Below are 24,268 nucleotides of genomic sequence, written 5' to 3' on the forward strand. Positions count from 1 at the left end.
AATTCAAGTATTATGTTCAAAAATTAATTATTGTGGTGAAACTAGAAGTAATTTGTTAATGGGTCGTCTTGTATAGTGGAAAAGACATTTTTTGTTTAAAATAACTTAATAAATTGAGAAAAAATATATTTGTATCTGAAAAACTGTTTTATTCTGTTTACAAAATATCCTATTTTAACAAAATTGCAAGATTGAAACTTATTTTTTTCATGTGAAAATTAATTTTTTAGACTAAAATATTAATTATTATATTTTTGGTAAAAATTCATATCTTTTTGAAAATTCAATATTTTTACATAAAATCTTAGAAGTTTGAAACGCTTGTAATTTAAATTAATTAACCAATCAATGAAAACAAAAAACTGATTTATAAGTTGAAATCCTTAGTATTGGTTTAATTAGTTGAATGTTTACTAATTCAGATTTAGAGAGTTATATCATGAGGGGTTTAGCGCAAGGATTTTCCATTTTACGTTTATATGTATGCATTATATATTATATTATATATTATATAAGTATGTCAAATAACCAAGTAAATGAAAATATGCTCGGTGGAAAAAGATTCCATCAAAACAGATTTTTGTTGATTCAACATTATCTGTGTTAAGAGCTGAAGCTTCACTTTAATAACGTCTGAATTATTCTTCTTACAAATTAGTAAATTAATCACTAAAATATCTTTTTTAATTTAATGTTTTTGGATTGAGATTTAAATCTTTTTTTAATTTATAACAAATTTAACGTTAAAATAATTAATTTATTTGTTATGAAAATTACAAAAAAGAGGATACTAAACTATAATGTATAGACAATATATTATTCTGTGTATCAGTACTTTCATGTCCTCTGAGTGCAAATTTTCAGCATGAGCATTTTTCCGCGTTTGGCGCGAAAAAAATGGATTTTTTTTTCAAGATCCGAAAATTTCATAACTTTCATTTATGCTGTCTTAAAATTCATTTTAGCTTTTAAACTCTTTTGTGCTAATTTTCTCGGAACATGGACATATGCTATTCTTTTTTAAGGTCATGAACCTTACTGTAGACTCAAAAATCAAATTTTTTTATAATTCTGCGCTGATGTGCATGTTTAAATAAAACGTGTTTAACCTTGTCAGGCACTGGAAATTATTGATAATATATTAGTTAAATTTATTCATATTCACATTGCCCTCATTTAATTTTGCGCCTTAGATTTGGATAAATGAATTTTAAAAAGCATAATTAAAAAAGTTAAAAACGAATAATTTTTTAATAATTTAGTCTCAAGATCTTAATTTCAGAATACTTCTATTTTATCAGTGTTCGAAATTGTTTATTTTTATTTCTTTACAATTTAAAATTCTTCAATTTTAAACGGTGAAAATGGATGTGCATTTTTTTACATGCAAACCTTATTTTTTATTTTGGGAAAATATTTAAAATAAAGAACAACAGAACTTTAGAATTTTTTTCCAGAAAACATTTGATTTAAAAAATTAATTCATAACTCCATCTGGTCAAAAATGAAGTTTAGATTGTATGTTATTTGAAGATTGAACTTAGATCGATAGTGTTGATTTCTATTTTCACGATTGGTGAAAGTATATCTCCACTAATCTCTCATGATAATACAGATTCCTTGTAAAATTTAGAAAAATATTTGAAATTACTCCGAATATCACTCGATAATACATGACACTTTTCTAGAAGATTTAAAACCTTTATATTGTAATAATTCTAGCATATTTAAATATATAATACCTTGGAAATACATTATTTAGGTTCAAAAGCTTAAATTTCAAAATATTTGTTTTTAAGTTTCTTAATTTTTTAAAGTTTAATCAGGAGCGCTTCAAATATTTGATTGTAAAATTTTCTTATGTAAGTGTTTTGCCCAAATAAGAATAATTCAGAAATATACGGATTAATATAATAATATATAATTGTAATATATAATAAAATATATGGGTCCTTCCACGAGAGATTTATTCCCTATACTTTTTTCGCGATAAATTTGTTTTTTTTTCGTACTTTGTTGAAAAATATTCAAAATGTTTTTTTTTTTATTTCAACATGATATGCAAAATTTCCGAGAAATAAATTTTTGAAAATTATCGTTTTAAAGAAAGTGATCGTGTTAAGTTTTTTTATAACTGAAAAAGTATTCATAAAAAAAATTCCAAACATTTTACCTAATATATGGTTGATCCCAAACTTCGAAATGAAGTATACTGAAAAATTGCTCCATTGAATTTTCGTAAATAAATTGGGAATTTTTATAAACAAATAGAGATTGCCAAAAAAGAACCTAATTTTTTCACTTTTTGTAGATTATTATTTCTAACACATTCCAGAATATACTGTAAAAATTTCCAAGTGGAGAAATGAATGGTATACTTTATTTCGAAGTTCGGTATCAACCGCATATTAAATCAAATCTTTTAAATTTTTTTGATAAATACTTTTTCAATCAAGAAGAGTTCACATTTTGGACAAAATCGCGTGCAAAGCACGAGACGCGTGATGAAAATGTGCTTGTTGAAGCGGAACCAGCTTTAACAAAAGAGAATTCACAATCACTAAATTACAGTTGTTGATGCTATAATCTTTAATTAAAAAATTTTTTGGCACAAATGTAGGAGAAATCTAATGACCGAGCGCGTAGAGCGAAATAATGAGTATGAGAATGTGCCTGCACAGCGGGCAGATTTTATTATTTTATATGTGCATGCTTCCAGAAAAGAAATTAAAATTTTTTAATACAACAATTTTTTAATTTAAATAAATTATAATAACAGGTCATCCAATTTACTAAAAAAACTGAACCAAATAATTTCCATGTATGGGTGATGGCCAATAATTATTAAAATATAAAACGAAGATATCAAGAGTTGTATTTGTAAAGAATATAAATTTTTAATATTTATATCCAAATGTTTTTAAAGATAGTCAACCAGGCTAATTTCACGATTCATTTCATTTTTACTACAGATAGTATTTATATGATAGATTATAATAGTTTATGACAGTTTATAGTAGAATATAATAGGGTAGGACAAAATCGGATAAGATAGGATATGATAGGATAAGGTAGGATAGAGTAGGGTAGAAGAGGTGTTGAGATGAGTTAGGAGGAGAGGAAAGCTGCGAAACCTTTGTTGGTTGTAAAAGGTACCTGACAAGACATTTTGCGCACTTTTTAAAGTTTCATAGTCCTGGGCAGAAATTCTTATAATTTCGGTCGAATGTTCGTCCGCCTATCGTATTTTTCCCTATAAAGAGAAGTAGGGGAAATGAAAGCTAATAAGGCGAGGAGAAGTAGAAGTGAATGGAAATGATAAGAGCGGAAGTAGAGGATGTGAGGGGAAATGAGGAGAGAGGTGGTAGGGGGGTAATGGAAATGAGTGGAAGAAAAGCAGTGAGAAGAAGAATAGCGCGGAGAATAAAGGGAAGAATGATAGTGAGGGGAAGTAAGGAGGAAATAGAGAAAGTTAAGCGTCATGTGTGTAGGGGCAGTAGATGAAATAATAGGAAGCGAGGAGGGCGGGGTTAGCAGGCTATTTTGGGTGAGTAGAAGAGGAATTAGGGATAGTGATATAAAAGAAGGAAAGAAGAGGCTGGTATACAGGGGAAAGGTTGAAGTGTTCGAAAAGATCGCAGCGTGGACAAGTAGTGAAAAGGGAAGTATGGGTGGAGAGGGATAGTAACGAAATAAGGGAAAGAAGATTAGTGAGGGTAATTGAGTGGCCGGGAAGTGAAGGGTAATAAGGATAACTACGGATAATTAAGAAAGCGGAAGTACGGGAAGTGAGCGGAGATGATGGCATGATGAGTAGAGAAAATGATGGTAAGCGAGCGAAGAAAGCGAGAGAAGTGTAGTAGGGTACTGCGGATGAGTATGAGAGGAGGCAGTAGAAAATAGGGAAGGGGGATATAAGTTAAAGTACGCAAAATTATAGGATGGAGAATTTGTGAAAGGGGGAGTGGGATGTATGATAGTAGGGTGGGAATGTGTGAAAAATGGTGAATTATAGGGGTCAAGGGTGGAAAGCGGATGTAAGAGAAAGTAGGGGTAGTAACAAAAATCAGGGAGAGTAGGTGGAATAAGTATGAGAGGGAAAGATTTAAATTATTTAAATAATTTCTTAATAAATTACGAAACCCTTTTGTGTATACGGGTGGTGGCTACTTTTACTAATATTTTATTTCCATATCTTATATTGTTATCTCATATGAGAATAATAATAACCAAAAATATATGTTTCATGGAATAAAGAAAAGTAATAATTTTGTAGAAAAAAACAACTTTTCTTGTAGAAATAATGGAAAAGGTTAAAAAAATGGTTAAAAATGAAAATTGTGGCTTAATTTAAAGAAATTAAATAGTATTTTGTTATTCTGAGGAATCTAAGTTAAAAAATCTTTTAATATAATACTGAAGTAAAATAAAGCAGAAAGTCAGTTCAAGAATCTAATCATCGTTATACTCTCGACGGAAAGTAGCGTTTGACAGGAAGCAATTTATTTTTATGGAAAACGCCAGAGAGAAAGGGCGCCAATATTGCTGCTCGGAATAAAGCTTTTAGTTTCAAACATCCAAACAAATCTGAGTGAGAATATAAAACGATGACAGTATTTTAACTCTGCAATATTATACGCTTGTTTTTTGAAAAATGAATTTCTGAATTACGAAATTTTATTAAACATATTAATATCTTCTTGTTGAATAGGGGTATTTTTTCAAAATTAGTTGTAAAATTACATGACAAATTTTTTTCTTTATTTTTAGTAATAATTTCGTTATTATAATAATTTTTTTAATGTCTCTAACTTTTAATAGTATATTATCAGGTACCAAACCAGTTTCGTATTAATTTTATGGCTTGAAAATTTAAATTTTACACATAAATTGAGTAATAATTGAAGTTTACTTAATATACTTCAACAGGTGAAAATGTTAATCACATTCAAAGTGTTCTAAACACCCAGTTAAGTAAAAGTTGTTTGCAAAAAAATGAAGTTAGTTGAAAAGCGAAAAATAATCTTCGTCTTATTTTTTAATTTAGAAACTTCTAAAAATAAACTTAAAATAATATTTTATTCTCATGACAATGTTTCGCAAGATGAACATGATTTCTTAACATATAATTTTTATTAAGAAACATAAATATATGCTATAAACATAAATATATCCCATTAAATCTTCGAAAATATCCTAAAACTTGATACAGCATCGTACTTTATCTTCTAAAAACCTATGAAAATCGTTAAAAAAGCGTGAAATTTTCAATTAATACCTTAAAATTATTCAATATTTTCGAAATTCGTTATAATCATTTAAAATACCCTAAAATCTCAAATTCTTTTAAATATGTTTAAATCCCTTGCAATTTTGTAATCTCTTTAAAATTCCTTGGAGTTCTTAAAAATACCCTAAAATATTTTAATTCCTGTGAAATCCCTTTAAATTTTTAAATGCATTAAAAATTGCTTTGAATCGTTTTAAAAATCAATAAGTATTAATCATAATAAATACGATAAAATCTATAAAACTCGTTCAAAAATCGCAATGTATCCTTTAAAATATCCTAAACCCTTACAGGTCTTATAAAATAATTCTATATTTTTCGAAATTTTGTAAAATTATTTTAAAATCGCATTAAACGTTTATTAAAAACATTAAAATTATCTAATCGCTTTAAAATATTTTGTATCTTTTAAAATACCCTGAAATGTTCAAAAAACTTTAAAATATTTTTAAATGCCTTAAAATTTTGCAAAGGTTTCAAAAATATTTAAAACCCTACGAAATCTGATAAAATCCGATAAAATCTTCCTAATTCATGCAAAATTATATGAAATTCTTCAAAACCGGATGAAATTTTTAATTAATACCTTAAAATTATTTAGTCTTTTAGAAATTCTTTGACATCGTTTAAAATATCCTAAAATGTCTCAAATCCTTTTAATTATTTTTAAATAACTTGCAATTTTTTAATCCTTTTAAGATCCCTTTGAGTTCTTACAAATACCCTAAAATGTTTTAAATCCTTTGAAATCCCTCTAAATTTTTAAATGCATTAAAAATTGTTTTAAATCGTTTAAATATTAATAAATAATAATCCTACGAAATCTGATAAAAGATATTAAAATCCTTCAAAAATACTTAGAAATATTTTTCAATCCCTTAAAATTTTGCAAATGTTTTAGAAATTCCTTGTAGTTTTCAAAAATACCTTAAAATCCTTCAAATCCTTCAAAATCCCTTCTAATTATTGAAATCTATCAAAAATTCCTTGGATTCGTTTTCAAAATCACAACATATTTAACAAAATTGAAATCTTTAGCATTTTTTGAAGTATTTAAAACCCTAAAAAATCGGATAAAATTGGTTAGAAACCTCATTAAGTCTCTTAAAATATCCTGAAATTTAATAAAGAGCAAAATCAGATAAAAAACATTAAAATCATTCAAAATTGCCATTAAATCGTCGTATATTTCACGAAATTCTAAGAAATACTTTAAAACAGCTTGAAATTTTCTTTAATATTTTTAAATAGTTTTGAAATGTATTAATAATTCCTTGAAATCATTTTACATATAATAATATATTTTTAAAAATTCTAAATTTTGGAAATATGTTTAAATATTTGAAACCCTACGAAATCTGATAAAATCCGATAAAACCTTCCTATTTCATGCAAAATCATATAAAATTCTTCAAAATTGCATGACATTTTTTTTAATATCTTAAAATAATTAAATTTTTTGGAATACTTTTATATTAGCTAAGATGTTTCAAATCCTTTTAAATCTTCTCAAATTATTCAAAGGTACTAAACATTTCTTGCAATCAATGTAAATATCATAACATTTTTTTTTTAATTCAAGTATTTGGAAATATCCTTAGATATTTGAAATCCTGCGAAATCCCTCAAATTTCGTGAATAAATTCTTGGAAATTCACTGAAATATTATAAAATCCGTGAGATTACTTAAAATGATATTCCTTGAAATCTCTAAGAATATTCCCAGATTTATATGAACTCCTATGAGATCCTGAGAAATTCATTGAAATATTTTATTGGGAGCCTGTTCAATTTCTTGAAAATTCCTTAAAATCCAGTGAAATATTTTTAAATTTCTAAAATTTTCTGAAATCCCTTATAAACTTTAAAAGTATCGTAAAAACTAATAAATCTTATATGAAAGCCTTCGGAAATTTATGGAAATTCTTCAAACCTTCCCTAGAATTTTCGAAATCCTGTGAAATCCCCTGAAACTTCAAGTTTAAAAATCTTCAAAATCTTGGGACAACACTTTGTTTTGTAGATTTTTTTTAATTTGTAGAAACAGTATTAAATGTTTAGAAATGCTTGATACGTTTCGAAATCCTATCTAAATCTTTCGTCATTTTATAAATGTTTTTGGAATAATTAATAATAGTCTGAAACTTTTCATATTTAATGAAATCCGAAAAACTAACGTTTAAAAATTCAAGCTTTAAACACCCAATAATTTTTAAAGTCTCCTTGGAAACGAAATTGTTTAAAAGAACAAGTATTCAAGAGTTCACAATTTTAAAATCGAAAATTATATAAATTAAACATTTTAAACTCAAAACTTCACCAAGAAAAATAAAATAAAATAATCCCCTTCTTGGACCCCAAGGCAAATGTTAAAAACACAAAATTTGACTATTCAACTCACTAACAATATGAAAAATAAAATACTCAACCCTTTTTTATCTAAGGGAAAATTGAAAAATTACTGAATTTTGTTAACCTAATTCACAATTACAATAGCAACAAAAATAATTAAAATAGATAAACTCCCTTTTCCGATTCGTAAAAAATTAAAACCAAAATTTATTTTCTTCTGACGCAAATAAGTATGTTAAGAATACAAAATGTCCCTGTTCGAATTCAGAAATAAATATAAAACAAAAGTTACCTCTTTCAATTCAGAACGAAATTTTAACATGTTCACAATTCTTTTTAAAGTTATAAGGTTTTGAATGCATGGTTCTTAAATAGGTCAATTTTTAAAGCCATAAGCTGCAAATTCGTGTTCCGGTTCGGAAGTTTGAATTCTAACCATTTTTTTTTAGTTTCTACCATTTTTTTCATTTTTATATCAAATAATTGAAATTCTTGAATGAGTTTCTACAAGTTGTTTTATTTTTCAGAGTTTAATTTCACAATGTTCATATGTAATTCTTTTAGTCTTACATCGTACATGAAAAATTTCAAATATAGAGATTTAGAGCTCTTAGGGCTTGAATTTTTTTAATTTGAAGCGAATAAAGTGAAACAAATTAATTTTGTGGTATTAGACCATTTCGGGACATTTAAAATTGAACCATTTCTATATTATCACTTATACATGTAAGTTCGTAAAAGCTGAACGAAAATATTACTGTACAAAATTGAATAATATTTGACTACACATTTTTAGTCATAGATATTTCAATAGTTTATTGTTTTAATATTAGATAATTAAAAACTAGGGATGGAAACGCGCGCCTTGCGTGTATAAATTTATTTACTATCATAAAGAATAATAATGAAACTTTAATTTTGATATTTTAAGCTTCTAGAAGCAAATCTGACTTTTTCTTTGACTTAAAAAATATCGTAGATGGCTTATACCAAAAGATTATAATTAAAAGCAAAAAATGATAGTTAAAAAATAAAATTGTACTTCATAATCTCGAAAATCATTATTTTTACATTTATCAAAATAAATACTTATAGAAAAAAATGTTTTCTGTTGATCTGAAATACTTTTTTGCGGGCGATCCACGACTTGTTCTCATACTGTTGCCGAAAGAGATCGTGCGTACGGCCAGGCCTTGGTGAACCCCTCGCCGTGCTGTCAGGCAGTTGCCCACCATCATCGCACTGGTACATTTACTCTTACGTGACTGCCAGAGTGCGCTTTGTTACAGAACACTGATGGTGGAAACAGTATGCGCTGGTGGTAGGGGAATGTCTGCCGGTACCCCAGCAGTCCCACAAGGGTACGCTGGCGGTGGGAGACTGCCTGTTGGTACCCGGGCGGTTCCACAAAAGTACGCTGACGGTGGGGGCTGCCTGCCGGTGCCCGGACGAGTCCACAAGGGATGGGCCGTGCGTACCATCTTTTTATGAAACACGCATGAGAACGAGTCGTGGTTCGCCTTTTTCTAATTCAATTAAAAATCAAATAATTCCAGCTTTTCAATTCTCATTCCTATATGTCTTTTTGCATTTTTTCCAGTTACGGTTGCACGGCCGCCAACAAGAGCGAATTTCTGGTATCGAGACTTCTCACGGGAGAAGAATTCCAAGACAATCCAACCATCAACTGGGATGCAATTCTATGGGTACGAAGACCTCTGGAATTGTGGATCGTCCAGGTGATTCTAGCGATGATATCATTGACGGAAACGTTGCTTCTCGCCTATCTGGGATACAAGGTACGTCTATATACCTTCCTTAGGTAGTTTCCCTCTTTCGCTAAGCCTTGCATTGCTTCTCTTCTCTTTTTTCCTTTTCTCCTTCCTCCTCAATACCATTCTGCAGATCGAATTTTCATCCTTACTCAAAATAAGGGTTTCTTATGAACCCCTTATAAAGATGAGTCCGAGAAAAGTTCGAAAAGAAAAGATCAGAGGCTGGAGGTCAAAAGACAGCAGTAAGGAATTAGGGTGTAATTGTGAAAAAATTACTCTCCAGCTCCATTGGGATTCGAACCCAGGTCTTCAAACTGTCAGGTGGTGTTACCTATTAAGCTACGGGAAGTAAAAGATTATTTTTTTACAACTTCCCATAGTATCAAATTCACAGCATCCTATGCATTCTAGTAGACATGGGTTCTAGTCCCAATTGAGCTAGAGAGTATTTTTTTCGCAACTTGAAAATCAACATTTAATTAAAACATTGATAGAAGACCTGCATATAGAATAGAGATAACAATAAATCATCGCAACAAACCCCAGGAATAAATTTTAGCTTTAATTTGGGTAAAAACGCTGCAGCATGCTTATTAGACGAAAGATAACATTCATTTGATGGAAAATAAAATTTATCTGAGTAAAGATCAAATTTATCTGACGAAAGATCAAATTTATCTGGTAAAAACATATATTTGACATATGTGATATCTCAACCAGCTGTGTATAGGTTCAACGAAAAAAATTTCCTTCATAAATTTGAAAACCCTCGCGGTATTCATTTTCAAATCGTATCACTATTTAAATGATTTTAACCAAAAATTCATTCAACGACACTTACAGAATACATAGGTTGCACTTTGGTTAGGTTATACTTCATAGTGAACACTAGGTTCCATAAGTGAAAAAATGGGTTTTGCGAGTTTTTAGCGCTAATTATGACTTTTTTGAGGTTTCTTTTATGCAAATTGTTTCTGGCACATGAAATATCATTTGATACTGACAATTAGATGTTTAAATAAATTGTTTAAACAATTTATCATTATTGTTAATAATATTCTCTTAGAAAAAAGCTAGAAAATTGCAGTTTAAAAACAAAATTCACTTTTAGTCTAATTTTGAATTAAGATATGTTAAGTAATTAATTAAACTCAAGACAATTAATTGTTTAAGCAATTTATCATTATTAATAATATTATATTTGAATAATACTAGATAGAATCGGTTTTTCTGAGATTTCTAGCTTTTTGTCTCATTTTCAATAGGATTGAGGTAATAATGAATTCAATTTAATAAGCATAATTGTATAAACAATTTATTATCATTTTTAATAATATTCTTTCCGCTTGATTGGTAGAATGTTTAGGTTTTTCAGAAATTTTCAACAGTTTGTCTACTTTTCATCAGGCGTTACTTAATAATTAATTAGATTTAGCAAAAATAATTGTTTTAACAAATTATTATTGTTTATGACTATCTTCATCTATAGCAATGTCTGATAGTTGTGGTATTTTTATAAAATCTTTAACTTTTCTTCGCCTGCTTAGTTATCAACAATAAATAAAAAAATAAATATAAGAGAAAACTAGATTTTAAATAACCTCTTTCTGTTTCGCCAGGGCAGCAGTGGAAGGGGGGGGGGGGCTGATATTAAAATATTTGCGATTCGAAGATTTTCTTTTACGCTTTGCAATAAAGTGCTTGTTGCAATCCAAAACAAAACTTTTACAAGTCATTTTAAGACCTAGTCCTTCGACCTATTCCTAACTATTCTATTCTTTGTTTTTGCCTCTTGTGTAAAAAGCTGTTCTCTTTAAATTAATTTTTTCAAGCATTGGGAAAAAAACGAAAATAATTTACTGAAATCAAAAATACTATTTGAAAAATAATTTTTTTCTGGTTGACTTATTATTTCTTCATAAGTAAAAAGGCGATGCAAAGTTAAAGATTTTAGACACATCCGCCACTTTCTAGCACTTATCTAAGAAAAGATAATTAAAAACAATATTAAATTGTTGAAACAACTTTTTTGTTAAATTTCATTAATTTTTACCTTACTCAGTGAAAAAAGAACAGAGAGGAAAAAATTGTCGAAAACCCGCAACTATTAGGTATTGATATATATGAAGATAGTCATAAACAATAATAATTTGTTTGAACAATTATTTTTGCTAAATTTAATTAATTATTATGTCACGCCTAATAGAAAATAAAGAAACAGTTCAAAATTTCAGAAATAACCGCAATAATCTACCAATTAAGCAAAGGGAATATTATTAACAATTATAATAAATTGTTTATACAATTATTTTTATTAACTTGGATTCATTATTACTTCACTCCTATTGAAAATTGGTTAAAAATTCAGACATTTCAGAAAAAAACACATTTTTAAGCATTATTCAAATATAATATTAATAATAATAATAATAATAATAATCATAAATTGTTCAATCAATTAATTTCTCGACTCCAATTAATTACATAACTTATCTTAATTGAAAACGTGACTACAAGTGTTTTTTTTAACTACAATTGTGTAGCATTTATCTGAGAGAATATTATTAACAATAATAAAAAATTGTTTAAACAATGACTGTGGTTAATATTCATGAACGATCACTTTCCTCTAATTGAAAATAGGACAAAAGGACAATTTCTGAAAAAACCGCGTCTTTGTAACTCCATTCTGTGAAAAAATTGCTAAAAACAATGATAAATTGTTTAAACAATTTAGATGAACTTTGAATTATCAGTATCATGTGGTCTTTTATGTGCCAGAAACAGTTTGCATTTTTAAAAAAACCACAAAAAAGTCATAATTAGCGCCAAAAGCTAGCAAATCCCATTTTTTCACTTATGGGGGTTTTTTAGGACCCTATAAAGCAGACTTATGGTGTTTATATTTGAAAAGTAATGTTTTATTCTTATTATATGGCTTATTGTGAAGAGGAATGTTAAGTTTCAATTTGATTGAAATAATATTGAGGATTCTGAATAAGATTGACAAAAGCGCTTTTTTTCTCATGGGAATTACGTATTAAACTTCATGGGGCTTGCGGCACCTCCAAATATCATTTTTTTTTATAACAAAAAAAAATACATGAATTTTTCTGTGGATTCGAACAAATTTCTGGGGTGTCCCCATAGAAATTCGAAAAAAAATTTTTTGAACACTCAGCCAAGTTCAGTCCCTTACTTTTGTTGAATAAACCCTTAGTTTTTGTGGATCCTAATTAAGACTTCATAAATTATAAGCAAACACTATAAAATATAGACTAAATAAAGTGTAGCCTATGTACTTTGTAAGTGTAGGTTATTTTTTGTTTGTTAAAATCATTTAAATAAAGTGAGACGATTTAAAAAATAAATACCGCAAAGACGTTGAAATTTATTGAGGAAATTTTTTCGGTGAACCTAGACTCAGCCGTTTGCCATATCACATATGTCAAAGCAATATTTTCGTCAGATAACTTTTATCCTTTCTTTAGATGAATTTTATCTTTCGTGAGATAAACGTGCTGCAACATTTATCCAATTTAATGACACAATTTATTCCTAGGTTTTACTGTCAAAGTTAGATATTAAGGATGAAGCTTTGAATTCAAAAGTCAAAGGTCAGAGGTCAATATAGTTCAATTCTCGTCTTTGTTTTATATTTCCATGCATTTATATCGAACTTGATACCTATTCTCTCACCTTTTCTTTCTGTGTATCCCTGAGAAGACTTTTTACTCTATGAACTTTGCTAAACTCTGCAAATTTAAATTTAAATCGTTAACGTCCACTACATAAATATTTCTCCTTGTTATATCTTTAGATATACTAGGGTGATTAAAAACATATTTGTTCGGGGAACTTTCCATTATCTCACTGCGCAAATCTATTCCAATACAAGACGAAAATTTTTCTTTAGAAAGAATGATATTTATGGATTTCCCAATCACATCAAACTATTTGTGCATTTCCCATAAAAAATATTTTGTTGTTGAATTTTTGGAAAGAATCGGCACTGTTAGGCTTATCGAGTTGTCAGTCTACAATTTTCTTTACAATTCGCCATGTAATATAAATCAAATTTGATTTTTCGATCTTTTTCTCCATGACCCTGTTTTACAGGGTCTTGAAAATACCCCATGAGTAGAAAATTTGGCTTTGCGAGTTCCTGGGTATAAATCTGATTCTTTTTTTTTATAGTTCGTAGTAACCGTGTAGGAATCCAATCAGGGATCTGGCCGGGTCCCAGTCGGATAGCCCCGCTTCAAGCCGGGCGCTGGTCGGGGAATCCGGCCGGGATCCGGCTAAAAACGTCACGATAAACTGGTCGGATCCCGGCTTCAATACCGGCCGGGATCCGGTCGGGTAATCCGACCAAAAAGCGGTTAAGAAATGTTGCTTCAGGCGAGAAATTAGTAACTTGTTTTGTCTTTAAAGGCTCGTCGTAAAGATTACGGTGAACTTTAACAGTCAAATCAAGTGAACCAATTCTGGCAAGAAAATTGGAGTAGAATTTTATTCCCTGATGATAGAATCTCATAGCAATTTGGAAGCCACGTGGTGATTTAAGGTTAGGAAGGAAGAAAGTAAAAACTGTATACACAAGACTATATTTTAATTTAAAATAATAATTATTCACCTACTAAGTGGGGGATTTAAACTAATTACTGAAATAAGGTTGATTTTAAATACGAGTCTCGATTTTATTTTCCAACTTCGAAGAAACGACGCGACGTGAGTGCAAGGAGCATTCTCGTTTCAGGTGCGAAACTGACTATTACTGAGTGCCTATGCAGACGACAGACACAGCAGGCGCTATATATGGCGGTAAATTTGAAATTGTACAGACTAAACATTGTCTGAATATAGAGAAGTTTATAAAAATGGTATCATTTCTGTTGTTGCACATAACAGAATCGATAACAGTTTAATTTAAAATGTTAAAATATTCGAAAAAATTTAATGTTTGTTTTAAAAGAATTTAAAAAAGCTAATTTTTGGTTTCACTGATCTAATAAATCTTTAAATTATAATTTTTAAATAATAATTCATCTAGCATCCATAATTACGTCTTTGATAATATTACGGCTCTTAAAAAATGTGTAATTTCTACAAAAATATTAACCTGACCAGTGCCCAGCCGGCTCCCGACCATGGGATATAAACAGGGTTGGCCCGGCCAGTAAGCGGCCGGCCCTAGACTACATGATTCGAGAAAAATGTAGCCCGACCGGCTCCCGCCCGGTTCCTGTCCATGCAACCCGGCCGGGATCCGACCAGAAACCTTGTTGTATTAGGGCCAACTGAGGAAATTTCTACACGGGTATGGATCATTGTTAGTATATTAAGTATTACTTTTCACTGACATTAAGATCCCTTAAGGTATTTTAAAAATAATTTGGTTAATGTTTATACTAATTTTTTCTTCGAATATTGATAGAAGGTGGCGTTTTCGTGTGTTTTTAAACTTCTGTTCAACTTTTCAGTCGAAGTGAGGAAATAATTGATAAATTTCAACAAAAAAGATTGTTTAAAAAATTCATTATTATTTGTAACAATGTTCTCTCTGAAAAATACTAAGAAGTTGCAGTTTTCTCCTACAATTGTTTAAAAAATTTAATTTTAGAGGTCCCGAGTTGTCCCTGGACAATTCTTTGAACATTTTGACATATATTATAAAGCAAGAATTATTTTTTGAATTTTCCCTCACCAGACGATTTTATATTGTCCCGAAAAAACCCATAAGTGAAAAATTTGGTCTCGTGAGCTTTTGCCGCTAATTCTTATTGTTTAACGGTTAGTTTTAGTACAAATTGTTTTTAGCAGATAAAATACAATTTGCTATTACTATTAATCAAATGTTCTTATTAAAATCGGTTAAAAATTTATTATTTTTCGTAGCAACTTTCTCTTACAACAGAGGTTGAAAGTCGCTGTTTTTCTGAATTTTTAAACATCTTTTCAACTTTTAAGTCAGAGCAAGAACATAATTGATAAAAGTTAACAAAAATAGCTTTTAAAACTATTTATTCTTTATGAAAATATTCTCTTACAATAATGGTAGAAAGTGGCTTTTACTGAAATTTTCAACTTTATGTCAATTTTTGATTTAGAATACTAAAGAATACTAAAGAATACTAAATGAAAGTTGTTCAAGTTTTTTCAGAATAATTAATGTTCATACCTATTTTTCTTTAATTAATGCTAAAAAGTAAAAGTTTTTTCTTAAATTCTCAAATTTTCTTTGCATTTTTAGTCATGAACAAGTAACAAATAAACACCAAAAAAATCATTTTGCTAAACAATTTCTTTCTTTTGTGGATTTTTTTTCTGTTACATAAATATAAACTTTAAAATTATTTATTCACCTTTTATTTCGCACTTGACTTTATAGAAATTAATTATTTGATGGGTTTGGTATATTTAATTTTTAAATATATTTTTAATTGACAACAACTTTCTTTATTCAGGCAATAGAAGGGTAAGTTCCAAATTTTTATTTTAAGCTCGGCAATAAATTCCATGTTATCATTTTTTTTAATTTAACAAATTATTAACTGACGTTAGTAAAAGAGTAAGAATAGTTCATTCAGAACAAATCAAATACTATTTAAAAGATGATTCTCTTTTTTCTTTCTTTATTATTTGTTCATAACTAAAAATATAAAAAAGTAGAAAATTATAGAAAAAATTGACCTTTTACCATATTTTTGTAAAATAATATAGTTTTAGATACTAATTACTCGTTTAAAAATTAGTTTTGTTAACTTTAAGTAACTATTTTCTTGTTCTAAGTGAAAATTGAAAGAAAACTTTAAAAATTCATTTCTTTGATATGTATTATATTGGCCAATTTTGAAAAGACGCACTTCTTTTCTTTGGAATCGAATAAATTACGCCGCTTGGCTCTCAAAAGCTAAGAACCCCATCTAGACCATCCTTTGTTCTGGATAATTTCGAATTGAAAGCGTTTGAAATTAAAGAAAAATGAATGAAATTATTTTGAATTTAAAACTTTCCAATTCAATTTATTTTTGATAAATTAAATTTTGAAGAACAATGTTTAGAATGAAATGAAATGGAATTTAACTTTGATCAATTTTGAATAAAAGGGTTTAAAATGAATGATTTCAAAATGACACAAATTTTAAACTGAAGCTTTAAAAATTCAATACCTTCAAACTAAAATTTTAAAGGTACAATATCATTAAACTCTTAAAATTTTTTATTAATTAAGTGGATTCAATTGATTAGAAATTAAACAATTTCAAATAGTCAATAATACCTTGTAAATTTTAATTTTAGACAGTTTCAAATTTAATAATTTCAGATATAAATATTCTAAGTAGTTTGGTATAAATTTGAAGGGCACAAAACTTAATAGTTGATCTATTTGTTACACAATTTTCAGCTAGAAGGATTTGTAATAAATTAATTTTTAATGTAATGCCTCCAGATTTAATTTAAATTAATTGAAAATTGAGACATTAATTTCTCAAATTCAAAAATAAAAGTGAATTTGTTTTTTGATCTCAGAAGAAATTTCCTATCAAAGTTAAATGTTAGATCATAATTTGTGTAATTAAATAAAAATTTAGATTTCTAAAATTTCAGAATTTCTTACCTTGAAATAGTCAATTTACTTTTTATTTTCAAATTTTAATAGTTCTGAATTTTAATTTATTAAAATTAAAATGTTTCCACCTTTAAATTATTCAATTTTGAATGCTTTTAATTAAAAATACAGTTAACTGTTGCCTATTGCAAGGACTGCGAAACGTAAACATTTGGGTATTTCAACGCTGGAGGGCCCCCCACCTCTACTATGAGTCATGGGGTGATTTTGTGAAGCGACGTTCATTGGATGTCACGGCCTTGTGCCGATACGCGCGCTGTTATCCTGGGTGCGTTCTTGCATTTGCGACTCATGCGATCCAGTTTTTTTCGCTTAAAATAGTAAATGTTGGACTTTAAATAGGATTTTAAATTTTATTTTTTTCTAATTTAAATTGTTTAAATTTGAATGTTGCAACTAATAATCAATATAATAGAATAAAAAAAAAACTCAAATATTTCGTGGAATACTGAGTATTGTAGCATGATGTCACGATCATGATAGTGTAGGTAAAAAAATCAGTAAGGTTAGCATAGTTGGTACATCTTGACTTGGGAATGTATATGCCTTTTTGGGGAAAATATTCTAAACCTGAAAATAAGTTATAAATGTCTGAATAGCAATATTTTTCAAGTGTAAAATGCATTTGCGCAATTTTGTTTCATCATTTCATCAGTTGAAGACCTTTTAGTTTCACGAATTACAATCAACTATCCGGAATTTATGGTGAGAGTACTCGATTCACATCAAATCAATAGGATTCAATAACCTCAACTTTTAGATATTTTCTTTTCTTTAGTGGCACTAAAAGGTCACCTATCGACAAAAAGAGGAAGCATGACTGAGAAAATACATTCTACACTTAACAAATATTACTATTCATACATTTATGACTTTTAGGTTTTAAATATTTTCTCCAAAAAGTCGTATGCATTCCCATGACGTCATGCTAAAATATTTAATTCAAACTAACGAGAGCTTCCCGCTCTTCGGACCTTTTTTTAATTGGTCCGAGTGGTGGAAAAACGCGGATATTTTTGGCATGCATAGTAGTGATTCTTTTATATTTTTAGATAACATATAAGGTTACATAACCTACAAATACACAGAAATCACCACTGCGCATGACAGAGTTATCCGCGTTCTGACAAATTCATCAGCCACTGACACTGGTGAGACCGTACAGGCACTGTGGTTGGAAGTGACGGTGATGGGGTACTTGGAATACGTAAGCCTTGGAATAAGCAAGGGTGTACTGTAATACATTTTTCATTCCTCTGAATTATAAACGATCTATTTTTAAAAATTCGAATAGCAAAATATTCTACTTTTAACGTTTCAAAATTGATCTTTTTTGAATATTTAATCTGAAATCATTCAATTTTTAGATCCTTAAATTCAAAATAAAATTGTTAAATTTTGAATGCTCCGAATGAGAAATTTAACACTTCTTCCTATAGGAATTACCAAATAAAAATACTTTTATTTGAATTTTTTTAATTCCAATTTTTTTAAACTTTTAATTATAAAATGTTGAGCGCTTTTATTCAGAAATTATGCAAGATCAATTCCTTTTCATTTCATTCGATATCTTGTTCTTTTTTCAAATTTTAACTAGTTAAAATATTTGAAATGGAACATTTTTAATTGAAAATAATTTCATACATTTTTTGTAAATTTCAAACGCCTTCAATTCAAAATTATCCAGAACGAATAAGAGAGGTGCCTGGTGTATTTTTAGCGTATTTGTAAGCATGCTAAAATAATAATTAATTCGGTATAAATATTTTCAAAAATAATTGAAAATCTCAAAAAGTATTAAGAAGAAGAGAAAAAAATATTAATCAAGAAGAAAAATATAAATACTCGTTGCCAAATTGCGTCGTCATGAAATAAAATATTTTTCTCCTCTAGAAAAAAAGTCTCGGGAAGCTTCTGTAGTTAAAAAATCTTCTTTAATAATCTAACTGAACCTAAGGGTTCTCTTAAATTAAAATGATAATAAAATCCTCAGTATTTTAAGATCGTAAACATAAAAGGCTTTATGACTACTTTGTAGTCATAACACTAACACGCTTGATGCCCGCGGGTATGTAACATCTGCTGTTACAGCGCTGCTTTTGTTCGTGAACAAAATATGGAGTCATTTTACATTTTTTTGTGTCATATTACAATCTTCATTTAATGAAGTTGAACATGAATAGGTACGTGATCGCAAAAGAAGACGACATTGATACTAGTTGGAATTTTTATCACAATGAACTTTTATTTCCATTGAAATAATTCAACTTGATATTTCCCAGGATCCGATACTTTATACTGGTTTCTAGTTACCAATTATACATTAAAGATTCCTCGACTTGTCATTTTTTATATTTTCGTCAAAATCAAATAATAGAAAATCTTTTTTTTTCCAACGGGGGATAGAAATACAAGAAAAATTTTAACTAGCAAATAAAATTAACCCCAAAATATTACTACACTGAAAAAAATGGTTAGTTGAGCCAACTGGTAGCAAGATGTCGTTCTGCTATTTTATTAGTTGATACTGCTAGTTGATTAGTGGTTACAACAATTCCATTAGTTGCCGTTACTATTCAGTTAGTATCAGCAACTAAGTAAATGGTTGTCCCAACTAATAAAATAGCAGTACCATATCTTACAAACTAAATAGTTGGCCCAAATAACCATTTTTATCAGTGTACTGAGACTTAAATTAAAAATTTCACGAATTCATATGCATACAACACAAAGTTAGGTTTCCAAGTATATAAACAAATTAACAAGTTTCAAAATAAACTAATGAAATCCCACCAAAATAACTACGTATGTAAAACTCTGTTAAGAACCTAAATGAATATTTCTACTTTTTTTATTTATGTAAAGGGTAATCAAAGTACTGAAATTAAATAATAAATCCAAGCACAAATAATACAAAATATATAGGGTAGAGTCGTCCTATTTCGGCACAGTAAGAGTTTTGATCAAAAACAGAGGTTAAACCGGTTATCGCAATGCAGCTCAAAGTGAAGGCGATTTTTGCTATTTCTCAATATAGTGGTCCTAAGCTGGCACCCTATGGTCCTGAGCCACATATTTCGCGTCGAAGCGCAAGGAGATCACGCTTTGTTCTCTTGCGTTTGAAATTGCTTCCCATGAATACAAAAAAAAATAGAAACGGTGAAAAGCAATTGATAAACTCCGAAAAAATAAAAGGACACCTACCAGAGACAAGCGATATGCAGTAAAAACACAACCAAAATATAAAAAAAAAAAAACCAACAACAGACGAGTGACATTCAATTGAAACACAAAGTAAAAGATAACAGCAAAGGTAAAAAATAATAGTGCCGACTCAGAACCACCTTTTTGGAACCGACTCAGAGCCACTACGAATGTTTACACATTTCTTTCTATTACGCACACAAAACACAGAATCCAACGCACTTAATCGACTGAACTTTCCAAAATATTTACATACTTGTAGCTGGTTCACAAGAGTGGAAGAAAATGGAATTCCGTTTGCACGAAAAATTTAGAGCACGCTCACGCTGTCAATCGAAAACTAAAGTGACACTTGTCAGCGTCAATTGCGCCCACGTCTACCAACCTGTCGTACGACAAAATGATTCAGCCATCACGCACGCCATCTCTGAGAAACGCGAGAGTTTCGGCTTAACCTAGAGTGCCGACTTAGGACCACTCTCCCCTAAATAGAAGTGTATTTTAATAAAATTAATTAGTTCAATGAGTAAGTTTGATAAATAATTTTTTTATTTAATTAAGAGATAAATTCATATTCCAGAGGAAAAAAACAAGACAACGATATTGAACGGACCCGCAATATAATAATTTATTTTTAGCATTTAAACTTCTGTTTTGTATTTTCTCATTGTTTAAAAAATATTTGTAAGCATTTAATAGTTTTAAATGGCGTTGAATGTACAAAATATATAGAAGAAATTGTTTTAAAAGAAACTTCTATAGATATTATACCAAATATAATTTCAATTGTTTTAAACTCCTACCATTAAAAGTAAAATAATTGCATCATTAACAAATTGGAACTATTTTATATTAATAGGTTGAATTTTTAACCGAAAGAATTACTTTTCTATAAAAAAGACGAATATTCCACAAACCACATAAATTTTTTACTAAAAAATTTAATTTTCTAATTAAAAAGTCAATTTTCAACTTCGAATAAAATAGTTAATTTTTACCTCAAAAAACTTGGCTGTGAAAAAAATATTTGAACTTTTAACCAGAGAGAAAATTTTTTGACTAAAATAATGGATCTCCAGCTAAAAAAAATTAATTTGAGCAAAGCAGTTCAACCTCCAAGCAAGTATCCGAATTTTTAACAAAAAAAAAAGATAAATTGTAAATAAAAAATGTAATAATTGATATTTTAGCTATATGATAGTTTAATTTTAATCAAAAAATATTTCGAAGTTAACCAAAAAGAGGAATTCTCTACCAAATAGTGGAATTTTTAACTAAAAAAGACGAAGAAGAGGCTATTTTTTAATGAAAAACCAAAGAGATGAATTTTTATTTAAAATTATAAATATCCAATAAATCATTGTATTTTAAACAAGTAAGTTTAAGTTTCAAACAAATGATTGAATTTTTAACCAAAAAAGATTTTTTTAAATGAAAATGTAATAATTGTAGATATTCTAACCGTACGAGATTGTAATTTTAGATAAAAAAAACCATTAATTGAACTAAAAAGATGAAATTTCAACCAAATAGTTGAATTTTCAACTAAAAATTTTTTATATAAAAAAACAATATTATTTCTTTACAAAAATTTAATTTTCCAGTTAAAACGATAATTTTTGATAAATTAATTTTATTTTCAACCTAAAAATGTAACTCATCAACAATAAAAAAAACAGTTGAATTTAACGAAACATACGAATTTTTAAACACATACTTGAATTTTCAACCAAAAAATATTTTATAATCAATAAAGAATTAATTGTATTTGAAATTTTTTAATTTTTTCGCTAAAACAACTAGTTTTTTAAAAATTAGTTTCTTTTTTAACACAAAAATATGACTTATCAATAAACAATTAATAACGTTTGAATATAACCAAAAAGAGGAAATTTCAACCAAATAGTTGATCCTTCTTTAAAAAAGATTTCTCAATCATAAAGAAAAAAATTTGTTCCGAAATGTCTTATTTTCGAACTAAAACAATGAATTATCTAGAAATTAGTTGAATTTTCAACCCAAAAATATGTCTTATCAATAAATAACAAAACAGTTGAATTATATCAAAATGACGAATTTTCAATCAACTAATGAAATTTTCAACCAAAATAGATTTTTCAATAAAAAAAAAATCAATTACTTGGCCTTTTTGGCACGAAATTAAGCTTCTTGCTTAGAAATTCATCTGTTTGGTTTAGAGTTCAATTATTTTGTTGAAATGTCTCCTTTTTCTTTTTTGAATGAAAATGAAACTACTTTATTAAAGTCGAAAATGAATCTTCTTGACAGAAAATTTTGTTGGTTGAAAATTCAACTGTTTGAGAATTAACCTTTTTTGGTTAACAGTTGAACTATTTTGTTAAAAATTGGTCTTTTTGGATTAAGTCAACTGTTTTTTATGTAAAATAAGCATCTTTTGGGATTGAAATATCAACCATATTACTTTTTTTCGTGAAAATTCATTTTTTGTTTGTTTGCAAATGTAACTATTTAATAAAACATTAATTTCTGTTGTTGAAATTTCAATTTTATATATCTCAATTTTTCAATAACCTTTCTAAATTTTATCAAGAATTCTAAGAAAATTATATTAATAGAATCTTAAAAACAAATTAACCCAAAAAATAAATAGTTATTTCAAAATGTTTACTTTGTGTTTAAAATTATTTGGTTCATCAAATCAAAAAATATGATTGATGATGCTAATTAGTGTTAAAAAAAGTAAAATGCATTCAAGTTTGACATTATTTTGTGATGTCTCCTATATAATTAAAGCGTTGTTATTGTTTCCAATTATTAATTCTTAAGATTTGATTTTGAAAAATCCAAAGATTTTTTGAAATTTTTTCAAACTTATTTCGTAGTTTTCCTATCAACACCTAAGAAAAAGGATATTAGAAGTTTTATCAAAATTACTAGCTGAAGATAAAATTCTTTCCTGTAACGTCGATTCCATTTTACTCAAAGTTCCTTCAAGTTTCCTTGCAGTTATTTCCGAGCTATAATCTTGGAATAAAACTAAAGCCCTTCAGCGTTTATTTGCGCGAAATTCGAGGAGCTTACGTCTCGTAAAAGTCTACCGGGATTGCAAGCAAAGAGAAAATAAATACAGAAAACATCGTCTCGAATTTCGCAACTCCTCTCCGCGCTAGTTTTAGGTCTTCTCTTTTTCTCTTCGACAGAACTTTCAATAAATATGTTTGCACGAGAGAGTACATCGGAAATATCTTCTCGACGACAAGACGTTTCCGAAACAAATATTCTCGAAATTACATGAATTCACTTCAACTTTTTCTGATTCATCACTCAAAGTGCTTCAACAATAAGGGGTCGTCAATAAACTACGTTAAAAATTTTTTGGGGTACCTAAAGTTTAGGCGCCGCTGCATAGGCGCGGCCGTTTGGATGCTGCTGCTTGGAATTGGGATGTTTAAGCGACGGAGATTTAGGCGCGGCCATTTGGACGTTGCCGGTTAGTCGCAGGACGTTTAGGCGACGAATATTCAGTAGCTACGAATTTTAGGCGCTAGAGTTTCACGCGCGGCCCCGTGGACGCTGCCGCTTAGGCACGGCACGTTTAGGCGCCAGAAATTGAGACACTTTAGTTTCAGGTGCGTGACGTTCAGTCTCTACATATTATTACACTACACTTATTGATTTGTGAAATATCAAATAAATTTTTAATTTAAAATACATAACTGTAGTATTTACCCACTCGTATATTGGAAATATCTTCTTGCTGACACAGCGTTTTCGAAACAAAAATTCTCCAAATTACTTAAATCCACATTAACATTTGCTGATTAACCACTCAAAGTCCTTCGCCGATAAGAGGTCTTCCATAAACTATGTCACCAAATTTGTGGAGTATGTGACGCTTAGGCGCTATTGTTAAGGCGCTGCTATTTAGGCGCGGCCGTTTGGACTCTGCCGTGCAGGCATGGGACTTTTAGGCGCTGTGAAGTTTAGTCGCTGGAGTTTCAGGCGCGGCTGTTTCAACGCTGCCATTTACGC

At 28.9% G+C, this 24,268-nt stretch overlaps 1 protein-coding gene across 1 annotated transcript in view; it reads left to right on the forward strand.

Moving 5' to 3' along the window:
* LOC117181801 (potassium channel subfamily T member 2) overlaps nucleotides 1–24,268 on the forward strand; it is a 387,410-nt gene that overhangs the window by 160,555 nt on the left and 202,587 nt on the right. The window contains exon 4 of the mRNA XM_033374772.1: nucleotides 9,243–9,441. Within this exon, the coding sequence (XP_033230663.1) occupies nucleotides 9,243–9,441 (199 nt within the window). The remainder of the gene's footprint in view (nucleotides 1–9,242; nucleotides 9,442–24,268) is intronic.

Source organism: Belonocnema kinseyi, chromosome 10, assembly GCF_010883055.1.
Source record: "Belonocnema kinseyi isolate 2016_QV_RU_SX_M_011 chromosome 10, B_treatae_v1, whole genome shotgun sequence".
Lineage (NCBI taxonomy): Eukaryota > Metazoa > Arthropoda > Insecta > Hymenoptera > Cynipidae > Belonocnema > Belonocnema kinseyi.